This window comes from Furipterus horrens, unplaced genomic scaffold (assembly GCF_987537825.1).
Source record: "Furipterus horrens unplaced genomic scaffold, mFurHor1.1.pri manual_scaffold_5, whole genome shotgun sequence".
Classification (NCBI taxonomy): Eukaryota; Metazoa; Chordata; class Mammalia; order Chiroptera; family Furipteridae; genus Furipterus; species Furipterus horrens.
The window spans coordinates 78,684,052-78,699,684 of NW_028327175.1; the positions used below are offsets into that span (position 1 = coordinate 78,684,052).

The window sequence follows — 15,633 nt, forward strand, 5'->3', positions numbered from 1 at the left end:
GATCTTCTTTTTCTTAAATAAGTCCCTTTTACATTTCATATAATAATGGTTTGGTGATGATGACTCCTTCAGCTTTACCTTGTCTGGGAAGCACTTTCTCTGCCCTTCTATTCTGAATGATACCTTTACTGGATAGAGTAGTCTTGGTTGTAGCTCCTTGCTTCTCATCACTTTGAATACTTCTTGCCAGTCCCTTCTTGCCTGCAAAGTTTCTTTTGAGAAATCAGCTGACAGTCTTATAGGCACTCCTTTGTAGGTAATTCTCTTCTCTCTTGCTGCTTTTAAGATTCTTTCTTTATCCTTAACCTTTGGCATTTTGATTATGAAATCTCTTGGTGTGGTCCTCCCTGGCTCTAGTTTGTTTGGGACTCTCTGTGCTTCCTGGACCTGTATGTCCATTTCCTTTCCCAAATTTGGGAAGTTTTCCTTCATTATTTTTTCACATAATTTTTCAATTTCTTGCTCTCCCTTTTCACCTCTGGCAACCCTATAATTCAGATGCTGGCACATTTATAGCTGCCCCAGAGGTTTCTAAGCCTCTTTTCATTTTTTAAAATTCTCATTTCCTCCTTCTGTACTGGCTGATTATTTCTTCCCTGTGTTCCAATTTGTTGATTTGAACCCTGGTTTCCTTTCCTTCAACATTTGTTTCATGTGGATTTTCCTTCATTTCAGCCAGGATAGCCTTCATTCTTTCCCCGTACTATTTAATCTTTGCTGTCAAGTCTGTGAGCACCTGAATCACCAATGCCTTAAACTGTTCATCTGTTAAGTTTCCTGTCTCCTCATCCGTTAGATGTGTTACATGCTCGTTTCTTAGTTGTGTCATTGGACCTTGATCTGCCCCCACTTCTAGGTCGCACTTCTCTGTCTCCTCATCTTTCTGTGTTTGCCTCTGTGATTTGGGTAGGGCTGTCACACCTGTTACATTATAGGGGGTGGAGCCTTAGGTGTTCGTTAGTGCTGGCGGTCGTTTCACCGCATTTTGGCGCTGTATATGGGAGTGGGGTCTGAGAGGGAACAGTGCAGCTGCCCCCACTTTTCCAGGCACTTCTCCCCCTTCCCATACTAAGCAAGCTGCCTCATTTTCAAGACTGATAGCTTCTTCCTCCGCTACAGGTCCCCCTTGCTTTCACAGTCAGAAGCAATGCGGCTCTATTTTCCCAGGCTCTGGAACTACAAGCTACGTGGTCTGGTTTGAGGCTGGGATCCTTTCTCAGGTTTAAATGGTATGACTGTGTTTTTTATCATGGCTGCTGCTAGCCATGCTTGCCTTCCCGCCGCTCTCCCACGAGCTATGCTGCTGTCAAACACCGCCCCTGTAGCTGCTGCTGCGCTCCTCTCTCTGTCCGGGCTCGCCCCTCCTACCTTTCTGGTTGATTATTTCTTCTTTATTTCTTTGCTGAACTTCCCTGTAGTTTCAGTTTTTTGGATTTTCTGGTTTTGTTTTTTTTTAGTTTTGAAGTGGTTATAAATTTATTCTTAGTTGTGAGACATAGTGCGTGTATTTGTGCCTCCATCTTGGTGGCAAGTCCTGATGTAGTATGTCTTGCATATGAATGTCCACCACAGTGATACGTTACTGACAGGGGATTTAGCTTAGCTGAATGTGCATTTTGTACATAATTGAGGCCAGTGCTAGAATAGTGGCTAGGTTCCTGAGCACCCCTGTATTACAGGCCTCCGGATAGGTGAAATACTGCACTTGGAAATAAAAGTAGAATACAGGGGCATAATCGTTTATCCAAAAACACCTGGAGATATGGATTTTTCTGATTTTAGAAAGATATTAGGGTATATTTACAGTATGTTACATAATACATCTAATAAGGTATAGACATCACCTTTAATCACATTAATATTTCTACTGGAGAATGTATGAATATTCACACTAAGATAAATAAAGCCTAGAAATAGCCTCATCCATTTAATCAGGTTTTGTTGCCAGTTGAAGTTGCTGAAGAATTACAAAAAAAATTTTCAGTGCTGTTTGGATTTCAGAGTTGCAGATAAGAGGTTGTGAACATCTGTTATAAATGCACAATTCTGCAGCTGTAATATCTCTGTGGTTAAATGAGTTTTGAATTCTGAACAATTAACTTAGAAATGACAATTGGAAATTACTCTTAGAAAAGCATTCCATTAGAATAGACCACGTCTACTTGTGTTTTTTTTTTTTTTAAGGGATGGGCTAGAATGGAGAAATATATAGGGAAGGAGAGAGCAAGAAAGAAGTTATCAGGACAAAGAAAGGGGGGATAAGGAAACACTGAAGAGGAAGCAAGAAAGAAGGAAAACGGATGCTGAGGGACGCAAGGCACCCTGCCTACAGTACTCCCCAGTACCTCTTATGAAATTTCCTGGCTTTTTCCCCTTCCCTTTTTAACTTTGAGCAAGTGTAGTACAGTGTTTATCTAGTGGTCCTTGTGATTTTCAGGTGTTTTTCCTTCATTTCACTTATATAAAGAACTAAATCACTTTAAATGTACTTAAATCTTTTACTTTCATTTTTATGAGAATTTGTGTCTTGACATATTTCATGGGTTTTCTGTTCACCTTTGAATAAAGAATTTTTTTTTACCTCCTAGCATTAACTTTATTAATTTAGAAAGTTAGTCTTTCTGCTTTTTAAATTTTGTGCCTGTTATTATTGTTCCTTAATACATATTTGCAGGAGAACGTGGTATGGAGGAAGAATCAGGAAACCTTGATTCTACTCCTAGTCTCTCACTGCCTCATTCTCTAGCTTTGGTCATGTCCCTTAAACTTGAAAGGCCCATTTTCTTAAATGTAAAATATGAAGGAGTTAATTTCTTTGTTTTAGTTAAGAGTCTGTGATTATTTTGAGCTGCTTCTAAGGTTTAAAAGATTCTATGCTTACTGTGTAATTTATAATTTTTTTCTCATCACTTTTTTAAAATTTTATTTCCCTTCTTTCAAAATGAAGCCATGTATTTTGGATTTTGTTTTTTCGTCTCCTCCTAAAGAGCAATTACTTTGCAATTGATTTTTTTTAGTACTTGCTCATCTTTTGGTGAAAATACTATTTTTGGAATAACACCTGTATTTTGTGTTATTTAGTATATCCTAAAGTTTTTTTTTGGAATTATAGTCAAGTTTTCCCATGCCAAAAACATCAGCTCCTTAGAATTCCTTTTTCCCTCATCTTAGGTCACTTTGTTTTGGTTTTAAAAACAGACTTTTCTGAACAAAACAAAATTTCTTTTTTATTATTCTTAGTCTAACTTGGAAAAAAAATGAAATTTACAAAATGAATTTTGTTAAAAACTTGTGGAAAGATAAAGTAGAAACTATATGAAACTAAGTTTTCCAAGTGTAGGTTTCTTAACCTGTTATTGCTGATGTCGCTGCTTAATGTGTGTCCAGGTGCTCTACTCACTCTGACCAGGAGGTTCTACCCTACATGAAAGTTCCCCTTCTCAGATTTGGGTTATTTACTGCCTTCCTGGCCTTTTGCCATGGAAGGTTGCATGCTACACTTCTTCTATTTTCCCCTCGCTAATATAGGAAAGATGGGTTAAAAGTGATGAACTCAAGTGAATTTTTGGACAGCCATTGAAAGAAAAAGCCTATGGTATACAATAACAATAACATCAGCTAACATTTATTATGGCTTCTTTGTAACAGGCATGTGCTAAGTGTTTTAAGTAGATTATCATTTAATCTGCACAATAATCTTATATGGTTAGTTCTGTTATTAACATCTGGTATCTATATAGCAGATAAAGCAATTCAAGCTTGGAGAGGTTAATTTTCCCAAATCACACAGCTAGAGCAAGTGGCAGAGCCAGGATTTGAACATAGTTAATGTTCAATTAATTTTTGATGTTCACAATGAGTTCATAGCAATGTCCTGGGAGCTGTGAGTAGTCACAGAAAGAACAAATTTACTACAAACATAGTGTCCCATGACATGAAAGCAGCTGTGTTAAGTGACAAAGTTAACTGGTTGGTTTATTCATTTCTAGGTATTCATAAAGTGAAAATTACTATGATGTCAGCTTTAATAAATTTGCAATTTTATATTATCATATTGGGGAGAAAATGGTTTGGAGTTAGATCTTTTCATCTATCTGCCTAACAGAAGTATAAATTTAGGAGAAACAAAATTAAGCATTTACTAGGCATCAAACTCATGTTTGTTTGTTTTTTTAAGAGACATTAGCTTCTTGGTGGATATGAGCTTTTTAAGTAGTCATTTTAGATTTTGGCTCTTTAGCTGATCTTTTAAGCTGTCTACAGATTTGGAAAATGAGGAATAGTGTTTCATATGGTTGTATTTGAGTATCTTAAATATTCAGTAACATGCTGTGTAAATTGATTAATATTAAAATTGCATCAAATTTGATTAGTTATAACATAATTTTTTCTTTCAAAAAAAGAAGACATTGAAATGCCAGTACTTCATCATAGCATGTATTGATTACTTGTACCTTTTAAAGTTAGAAGTTATTATATTCTTATCTGTAATTTTCATACATTTATTTTTCTAATTAAAAATTGCATATGGGGCTTGCATTTTATTATTTTCAAAAAGTTTATATGAAGTTAAGTTATCCAGTGACTTTTTCACATATTGTAGCTAATTTCTAGTTATTTTGCTTTGTAAAGGAGACTCATGGTTTTTTATCAAAGCATGGTGTCAGTTACTTTGGAATGAAAGTATAATGAGGAGATCTCAGTGTGTAGGTTTACCCAGTGGGACAAATCTCTGATGTATTGAATGTTTTCATCCTCACATTGAAAGTGTGAATATTTTACCAAAATCTTAACTAATCTTTTTATTATATGTCAGTGTCACTGTGGTGCTGAATGTGGTAGAAACGAGCACTAATAGCCACAAGTAAAACCTTTTACTAAAACATCAAAAAACTATCAAGTTGATGTTATCTTTCTCCCCATCATCCATGTTTAGACTGAATTCAGTAAATTTTAGATGGTAATGGCTAAGTACTCACACCTGCTTAATATGAGTTATTTTTATACATACATTTTTAAATTTATATATTTATGGATATGTAAATAATATTATTTAAAATTTTTATACATAAATGCTATATTATTATTAAGCATTTTCATCATTAGGAAAGTTTCAATCTGACCCATTATTTTAGTTGTGGGCTTATTGAGGAAAGAGTATATTTTTTCAGCTTTGTATTCCCAGCTTCTAGCATAGTGCCTGGCAGACAGTAGGTGCTCAATATATGATGAATGGATGAATGAATGAATGAATGAATAAATGAATAAGAAAATTAGTTAAAGGTGAAACTAGAAAAAGTTTTCTGAGATGATTTTTAAGGAAAAGAAAGCATCTTTGAGCCAACAGAAATATTAGAGATTTTAAAATGAACTGGTCCACAGTGTCAGAAAAGTACAATGAAAGAGTATTGTTAGCTGAACACAAATCTAACTCTTCTTGTTCTAGTGCTCATGTTAGCATACTTCCTGCCTTCTGTAGTTAAAATTTTATGAAGTATGTGGCACAGAAGGGGAATGAATGATTGAGTGTATAGCAACTGCTGAAGTTCCAGAATGGTCCATGTACAGAGATCATCTCTAGAATCAATAATTCCAATTTACCATGGAAATAACTTCGAGATCAGATTAAATTTAATTATTTTATCTTTATGCCATTATTTAAGCATCATTAAGCACTAGTTAAAGGAGTAGATGACAGCGTAGAAAACTTATCATTCATAAAGAATTCCAGAAATTAAAAATCTTGGTAAATTGAAAGCCTCACTTGGAAGACTTAGCTAAAATCCTTTAGGTTAATCCCCAGTTTTATATCATTCTTACAGTGAAGATGTTGAAAAATTTTAAATTAATAAAAATTAGGAAAATTATTCATGTCATTTTCATTGTATTTGTGGCTATGTTGCTCTTTTCTATAATACAAGGGTGACAGTAACAATGGTAGAATATTTAATCAAATATTTTGGGTAAACTTTTTTAAAAACAAAGAAATGTTTTTCTCACTATAATTATAAAAATAGCTTTCTTTTATTTAGTGCTTACTCCTTAACAGATACTGCCCTTTACATGCATTATTTTATTTAATCATATGAATAGTCCTTTGAGGCAGATATTATTACTATTATTATTATTATTATTTGAGGCTGAGATCTATTAAATAATATGCTTATAGTCCCACACCTTGTAAGTGGTAGAGCTGGGATTCAAACCCAGATTGGTGTGCTATTTACTACTACTACTTTGAACTATATTACAGACATGTATTATTAAATCATTTAAAACACATTTGAAGACTTCCCGTGTGTTTAACATGGTCAGTCTTGGACCAGTTGAAGAAACAAATATACCTATATCAAATAATTGGAATTATAAATCATCATTGCCTTACGTTTGGAGGCTAGATCTGGAAGCTTTGAAAAAAATTTTTTCCCCAATATGCGTCTGAAAATACTTAGCAGTAATGCTGATTTATGCTTTCTTGGACCAGCTGATAAATTGGGCTCTCTTAACAGATTATCATGAGAGTGTGACATTACCAGTATATTGTGGAGACATTCAGTGGGATATATTTGTCTGGACAGTGAACCATAACTTTTTTATTATCACTTTTAGATTCTGTTGTTCATATCGTTTTTTTCCCTCTGTATGCTTCCCACCATGAATTAACTGTTCATGTTTCATATACCATGAAGTCTGCTAAGACAAACTTTAGCATTTGTGGGTAAGTAAGCCACTTTTATTTATTTAAAATTGGATTTGGAGCATTTTGAAATTTTAATTGGAAAGTGGTCTTGTGGCCACTCTAGCACCACAACACTCTTTAATTGAGCTTTTTGGGATTTTCAGCATCTTCTCCCAAATCATTTTGAATTTTTTTCAGTGTTTTGTGTGAGATGTGTTTTCTAAGTAGGCATACATCGTATATGAACAAATTGACTCTATATAGTAAATAAATGATTTTTATTAATATTCAGAAAGGGAGCAAACAGATACCTAACTGTGAAGAAGAAAGATGGATCAGAAACAGCTCATGCAATGATGACCTGTAATTTGACTCATAATACAAAACATGCTGTTAGGAGCCTAATTCAAAGATTTCCTGTCACCAATAAAGAGCGTACTGAACTTCTGCCTAAAACAGAAAGAGGAAATGTGTTTGCAGTTGAAGCTGGTATGTATTTTCTGGGGAGCTTCCGTGTTTATCTTATTATTTGATGACTTGTTCTTTTTCCATTTAAAATTTATATGTAAAAACTAAGATGAGATAACATTTCCCACTTTGCATAGCTTGTTGAAATGATTAAGACAAAAGAAATTTGAATGAAATGCAGTGTTAAGGCATGTCATGAAGTTAGATAAGTTTTTTTTAAGTGTCATAGTAATAGCCACCATTTATTGAGCACTTACTGTGTGTTAGGCAGTATACTAAACTCTTTATGTAGGGCTTCATAGCAGTCCTTGCAAGGTAAGAATTTCCTCTATCTCACAGGTGAATAAACTGGGGTTCAGAGAAGTTAAATAATTTGTTCAAGGCCACTTGACCAGCCAGTAAACTGCAGAGCTGGGATTTGACTATAAGGTCTACGCTTTCCTTTATTATACTGCCATGGCATGCTAATGAGTAAGATTTGGAATTGGGTTTTAGCTCCTGGTAAGAGACAGACCAGAGTCTTCAGAACATTAATTTGTTGAAAGGTAGATAAATAATATGTTTAGGTTTTAAAATTAAGTTGTAATTTCACTATTTGAAAAAATAAGTTCCCTAGTGAGAAAATTATCATCTAAAGTGACAGAATGTACATAATTTTCAGTTTATGGGAGTAGGTTTGCAGAATACAGAAAACACATGGTACTAGATATTAAGGAATTTAAGTTTTAAATACACACATGTAAAAATATTTTGAATTATGTGAAGAATATAAACACATCATGGCTCTTTTTTATTCCTCTCTGTTTAGGTAAATTTAAATGTTGGCTAAAATGCTCAATTAGGAAATTTGTTAAGTGTTAGGACCTTATATTTAGGTAAAATATTCTATTTGATCACATAATCTTACATGTTTAACTTAAAGATATAGGATATTTTTTTTATAACGTGTTTCCACATTGTACGTAATTGACTTTATAAATATAATGGACATTGTTTCCTACTATAAAATTTCAATTTTCTGTGTCATTATTAATAGAAACAAGCCTGAAAGTCATTTTAAGATATCAATTTGTGTTTTATTTTTAATGGTTATTGAATGATTGATTTTTGTTCATTTGTAAATATTATGCATCAGAAATACTTTTGAGAGATTTGTTTTCTAATTGATACTGAAATTTGTAACACATTCTCTAAGAATATTAAGGATAGGAGTACAATAGTTAAGGCATTGCTTGCTAACTTTATGTAGACTGAGTAGAGAAGAAACACTTGAATGAGATTATATTAGAAATTACTTACTTTATTTTAACACTTCTCTTTAATGTTGATCATAAATTTTTTCCTTTTACTCATTTTCAAAGAAAACCGGGAAATGAGCAAGACAAGTGGGCGACTCAACAATGGCATACCTCAGATTCCAGTGAAAAGAGGAGAATCCGAATTTGATTCTTTCAGGCAGTCTCTGCCAGTGTTTGAGAAACAAGAAGAAATTGTTAAAATAATTAAGGAAAATAAAGTAGTTTTGATTGTAGGAGAAACTGGCTCTGGAAAGACCACACAGGTTTGTTTTTTTGTTGTTTATAGAGGAAAAAGTATTTTATCCTATGTATGAAATTGTGTATTTTTGTATACTATTAAATTTATAGTACATATATTTAAACAAAAACAGATAAAGGAACTTCTGGTTCCTTTAATGGTTATTTCAGAAGTAAATTATTGCTGGGAGCACAATTTAAGACTTTGTAGAAAGGAAACATTTTAAAATATTTATTTTAAACTAGTATATTGTACCTTCATTTAAACAGAGGTGAGAATGTGATTTGGCATCAGTGGAAGGGACATGGACTTTGACCTTCAGTTCAAATTCCAGTTTCCTCATTTATTGGGTATAAAGTTTTAGGCTGGTTTTGTAACCTCTGTGAGCCAGAGTGTTCGTTTGTAAAAATGAACTAATAGTTGCTACTATTCAAGGTGAAATTTAGAGGTGTATAAAGTATCTAGTATAGTGTTTTATAAATAACTAAATTAAAAGCAATAATAACCCCAACAAATGTTAATATAAAGTTGACTGCACAATAGAATTAATATCAGTTTGACTTGGATGTTTAGCATTAAAGTACTTTATTATCATGACACTTTACTCATTAGGGTGACAGTTTGGAAGTAAGATGGTACAATGATATGGCCTTTTCTTGGTATGTTCCTTAACAAGCTAATATGTTAAAATAGGAAAATTACTTTGTCTTTGATGGAGGTTCAGATAGAATAGCTAATATAATTTTACATTCTTTTGTGGACAAATAAATTTACTTTTGACAATTGCTTAAGATTTCCTTTGGTTATATTGGTTGGTTTAATAAACTTAGTCATTGGGGAAGTCAAGTTGGTAAGAGAGGTTACTATAAATTTTACAATTATTTACTTGTAAGACTTAACCATTTTCACAGAAGTGTAACTCTTTATCCCTAAAACTTGACCCTGTAAAACTAAATAATTAAAAACCGGATGAAATTTTTATCTGAAGACAATATGTAAGATTTTTTTTCAGCATGACTTCTTTTTATAAGTGAAATTCATGGAGTCCAATCTGTCCAGATAGCTTAGATTGTTTTAGTATTACAGTAAGGTTTGCCATTGTTAATTGTAGCAGTTTTAATTATAATATATTGAATAGAGATTATTAAAACTGTAGTAAGTATAATAAATATATTTTTATTTAAATTATTTGAGTGTCCTTGCTAATAATATTTGTACATTGGAATTATATATGCCTATTTTTACAATTGTGTATATCATTTTGCTGGATATGAAAGGATACTTAAGACTTTAATGAGGAATTCAATATTATGCTCTTTGGTTTTCAAGAAGAAACTATTAATCTAGTAGGTTTAAACCTGAGAAATATTTGCACCTTATTTGAGGAGTTAAAGGGAAATTACCAATGTTTTTGGTCTATGAAATGTAAATATAATAGAATTTAAAGTTATTAGCCAGTTTCATATTGCTTTAGTAGCATTAGGAAGTTAACTGTCTTTTGAATTTTCATTTTCATTATTCATATTTATTATGTAAAATTCAAACATTATAGAAAATATTAGAGAAAGTAAAAGATTTCTAATTCTCTTGTCACATTCCTTCCCTGTATTATTGTCCTAAACTTGGTGTATGTTTCTGTTTTTTTCTTAAGAAAGATTTTATATATTTATTTTTAGAGAAAGGGGAAGGGAGGGAGAAAGAAAGGGAGGGAGACGTTGGTGAGTGGGAGAAACATTGATTGGTTCTCTTGCACATCACCAACTGGGAACCTGGCCTGCAACCCAGGCATGTTTCCTGACCAGGAATTGAACTGGTGACCTACTGGTTTGCAAGACTATGCCCAACCCACTCAGCCACACTAAGTTCCTACAGTACCTGGACCTATTTCTGGAATTTTTTTTTATGTATCTTTAATTCTATTTTTGCACCAGGATCCCACCTTTTGGCTTTTTGTAGCTTTATAGTATGTAGCACAATATTCCTCATCATTATTTTTTCTTTTTAAATATTTCTTAGCTTGTGTACATTTAATGCTTCTGGGTAAAGTAGTCAAGTTTAAAAAAAAACCCAGAGGTTGAGACATGTGTAAAAAGATGCTCTCTTTCTGTCACTCATAGTTAAAGAAATGAAATTTTATTTTTCATTTATCAGATTGGCAGAAGTTAAAAAATGGATGATATCGACTATTTGCATAGGTGTTGGGAAAACAACATTGTCTGCTTTGTTGTTAGGAGTTAAAATTGTTATGGAGGGAAATTTGAAAATTTTCCTGTTCAAATTCAATTTTTATACTTGAATATGCTTTTCAAAAGTATGTTAAGCTAGATGTTCACTGCAGCACTCATAATAGGAAGCAACAACATCAATGATAAAAAACCTAAAAAAAAGGAAATTACTTAAGTTTAGTTATATTTGTTAGATTATAGCACAGCTACAGCTATTAAAATGGTTAAGTGAAATCTACAAATTACAAACTGTGTACAGTAATAACTTTGTGTGAATACAAACCTGTTTATTATATACACAAATAATCTAAATTGTGTAAATATTTTTTTTCCCTGAAAGAGTTTATAAGAAACTTAACAGTAGTTACTTTTTTAGAGAGGACTATTGGTAGGGGTAATGGTGGGAAGACTTCCTTTTAATTTTAAATATCTCTGACCTATTTGAATTTAATTATAGAAAAGAGTCTGCAATTGTGGTATTAGCCTATTTTTGTGTTTTTTAAAAAGATTTTTAGTTTTTTAGAGAGAGGGGAAGGGAGGGAGAAAAAGAGGGAGACAAACATTGATCAGTTGCCTCTTGCATGCCCCCTGACTGGGGTTATGGGTCACAACCCAGGCTTGTGCCCTGACTGGGAATCAAACCAGTGACCTTTTGGTTTGTGATATGATGCCCAACTCACTGACCCTCACCAGTTGGGGTTATTTTTGTGTTATTTGTATTAAAAATCCCCAATGGGATTTTGATTGTCATTTTATTGACCTTACAGAATAATTTGGAGAGAATTGACATTTTTGTAATACTGATTATATCCATTCAGGAATATATCATATTTATTTATATATTTGGGTCTTTTATACTTTTCATTAGCATTTTATACTCTTTACATAAGCTTTGTTTCATTTTTGATGTTTGATAATTTTATCATATATATTCATGAATACTTACTTTATATATGGTTTATAATTGGTTATTTAAAAATCATTCTACTCAACTGTCCCAGTTTGGCTATTAAGTACTCCTTCCAGCTGGTTCCTGACTCCACATCACTTTTTTACCTCGTCCTTACTTCTTGGCACCACAAGATATTTCAAGTTGATCTTGAACAAGATCTTAAATTACTGTATTTTTGGTGATTCACCTGACTATAAGATGCACCTAGGTTTAGAGGAGGAAAACAAGAAAAAAAATATTCTGAACCAAATAGTGTACTAAAATATTTAATAAAATATAACAGAATAATATTTCAACCATGTAAAGTGAACAGCAGTCAACAGCAGTATTAAGAACCATCATCACTCTCATTAACAAATGAAGAGAGACTTTAAGGTTCAAATACTCTTAACCCCAAGAATTCATCATCGCTACTGTCAGAATTTATGAAGCTCAGTTGCTGACAATCACTGATATCACTTTCTTCGCTATCTTCGTACTGACCAGACGCCCTGAGATTCAGCAGTAAAGTAGGACATGTAAGCATCCCCAGGGGTTTTGCGTGGACCCACCGCTTTCTCTTCTAACAGCTGTTGCCACCACTGACAGGTCAGGTAATACACGTCACAATCTGTGACACAATATTTGCTCCATAAGGCACACAGACATTTCCCCCCCACTTTTGGGGAAAAAAAAATGCATCTTATGGAGCGAAAAATACAGTACATTTTCTAGCTGATTATTAGCAGTTACATGAAAGTTGCTGATTTTATGATTATATTTGGACATGTTGCAGAATTGAGTTATCTGGGAATATAATCATGTCATTTTATAGTACTTTAAAACTTGTGTTTCAGATTCCTCAGTTCTTATTAGATGATTGCTTTAAAAATGGTATCCCCTGCCGTATATTTTGTACTCAACCAAGACGATTAGCAGCTATTGCTGTTGCTGAAAGAGTTGCTGCAGAGAGAAGAGAAAGGATTGGTCAAACAATTGGGTATCAGATACGATTAGAAAGCAGGTAAGGACAGTTCATCTGTAGCCCATCTTTTATCATTAGAAAAGGTAAATGTTTCTATTTCACTAAATATAGAGAATGTGTTAAGTTGAAAAGTTAAGTGATTATTTACTCCAAGTAATAATAATTCTATGACAGGACATTGAGGTCATGTCTAAACTTAGTGAAATTTTAAATAAATTAATAGTTGAGAAAGTTTGGGCCATTGATATAAATCCCATTCCATAGTTTTATGATCAGGTACAAGTTATTTCATGTCTTTGAGCCTCAGTTTTCTCATCTATAAAACTAGACGAATAAAAGCATCTAGAGCACAAGCCCTGGCCAGTGTGGCTCAGTTGACTGAGTGCCAGCCTGGGTACCAGAGGATTGTTTGTTCGATTCCCAGTCAGGGCACATGCCTGGGTTGCGGGCCAGGTTCCCAGTTGGGGGCGTGCAAGAGGCAACCACTCATTGATGTTTCTCTCCCTGTCTTTCTCCCTTCCCCTCTCTCTAAAAATAATTAAATAAAATCTTTTAAAAAAGCATCCAGAGCACAGGTTTGATGTAAAGTTTATAGTAAGCACTCAATAAATATTAGTGATTGAACTGATTATTATTAGTGGTACCTCCTTCATCAGTAGTTCTATTTCTTTGCTCTAATGGTTTGGATATAGTGGTTTAAAAAGCTGATCCCTTTTATGATATACTTTTGTCCCCAAGAAAAATGTATTGAATGTCTTTAAAAAACTGTGTTTATGGTTCTTTAGTAAAATAATTAATTAATAAAAGGCTGTTAGTAATAAAAATTTTGTGAGATTGTCAGGCATAAAATAAATATTTGACATCAATTGCCAATAAAGCATACATATACTATTATGCTAGTAATTTTAATTAACATTTGTTAAAGTACCTATAAGATTAGCATTTAATGTGATCGTGTTTTAATTATATACGTATAATGTTTGTAATTGTGCACATTATTTTGATTTTTTAAAAAGGGTTTCTCCAAAGACACTTCTAACATTTTGCACTAATGGGGTATTGCTTCGTACATTGATGGCAGGAGATAGTACACTGTCAGCTGTGACACATGTTATTGTGGTAAGAATATTGCTGAATTTGCCATTTTTAACTCAGATTGTGTAAAACTTAAATACATAAATATATAATTTTTAGAATAGGTTATAAGTGAGAACCGATTTGTTTTTTTCTGAACAGGCAATTATCAAGTTTTAATTTTTATAATGATTAGAAATAAATATTTTGTATTAAATAAAGATATTCTTACCATCAGATTTTATGAGGGACAATAAAATAAGGAGGTAGTTTTTGAAAAAGTGCTTTTTATGTCCTGGACACAGACAACAGTATGGTGATTGCCAGAGGAAAGAGGGGTGGGAGGAGGTAGAAGGTTGTTGTGGAGAATAAATGGTGATTGAAGGAGACTTGACTTGGGAAGATAAACACACAGTATAGTATACAGATGATGTATTGTAGAATTGTATACCTGAAATGTGTGTAATTTTATTAACCAATGTCACCCCAATAAATAAATAAAAATTTTTTTTCAAAATGCTTTTTATATATGAAAGTAATACATGCATATACTAAGAGTTCTCTAGAATGGTGAAGGTTTTCTTTTTTCTGTGTGATTAGTCATCTGATTCCTTCTTTAACTAATATGTATTCACCAGCCTTAAGGTATACTTTATAGTCACTTAACTTTGGGTTAAGCTGCTAAATTAACTAGCTGGTAATGAAGAAAATTAGATGGATTACTACCTTATTAAAGAATTATAAGCTTTTATCCAATTTGTGCCAAAAAATTAGATTCTTTTATTAACTTGCAGTAAGCAGCTTTTGGAAACATTAGTTCTATGTATTCAAACCAAAGGGTGCACCTGAGCCCTGATGTTAACAGAAACATGTTTAAATAAATTTTGTCACGACATTAAAAGGACATTGAATTAGACTTCACTAACTCAGAGTTTATTTTAGTTTGTGTGGTTTTATATACTGGAAAAATAAAAAACACCAACTCATAGTAGGTTGTTAATGTCTGATTATTTCTGAATTGTCCATAACACAAAATTTTCACTAATATTGATTGGCCTTGTCCACATTCAATTAGAATTAGTGTAAAACCCAGCAGTTCCATAATTTTAAAGATTTAGTCATCTGTAATTTTTTTTAACTGTTCCATGGTTTTATTTTGTTTACTGCAGGATGAAGTACATGAAAGGGATCGATTTAGTGACTTTTTACTTACAAAGTTAAAGGATTTGTTGCAAAAACACCCAACTTTGAAACTAATTCTTTCTAGTGCTGCCTTGGATGTAAATCTCTTTATAAGATATTTTGGAAGCTGTCCCGTGATACATAGTAAGTTAAATTACAAGATTTGTTTTAGCATTTTAACTTTTTGGGTGATTATATTTATTATAATCAGAATTGGGGAATTTTCTGAAGTGGAGAGCATCTATTTTCTGTTTCCTCTGAGATATACTTAGTTATTGCTCTATATTTTCATCCTTTTTCATCTGTGACTATTTGCTAGTGTGTTCTGTGGCCAATTCTCTAGTCATAAAGGGATATTCTGTCTTATATCTTCCCCTTTATTACTAGACTCCTTGAAAGAGTAGTCTGCATTCTCGTTTACTTTCCATGTATTTTTGAACATGCTGCCACTTAACTTTCGCCCTTTTCTTTTAATCAAAACTGGTTTTGTGACCAGTCTTTAAAAAAAAAAACAGTGCGGCAATTGACTATGAAGGTGGGGTCTAGGCTGGAC

General features: G+C 32.9%; 1 protein-coding gene across 1 annotated transcript in view; it reads left to right on the forward strand.

The window, feature by feature from the left end:
* YTHDC2 (YTH N6-methyladenosine RNA binding protein C2) overlaps nucleotides 1–15,633 on the forward strand; it is a 70,798-nt gene that overhangs the window by 3,172 nt on the left and 51,993 nt on the right. The window contains exons 3-7 of the mRNA XM_090276593.1: nucleotides 6,972–7,168; nucleotides 8,509–8,708; nucleotides 12,697–12,863; nucleotides 13,841–13,943; nucleotides 15,068–15,224. Of these exons, the coding sequence (XP_090132719.1) occupies nucleotides 6,972–7,168; nucleotides 8,509–8,708; nucleotides 12,697–12,863; nucleotides 13,841–13,943; nucleotides 15,068–15,224 (824 nt within the window). The remainder of the gene's footprint in view (nucleotides 1–6,971; nucleotides 7,169–8,508; nucleotides 8,709–12,696; nucleotides 12,864–13,840; nucleotides 13,944–15,067; nucleotides 15,225–15,633) is intronic.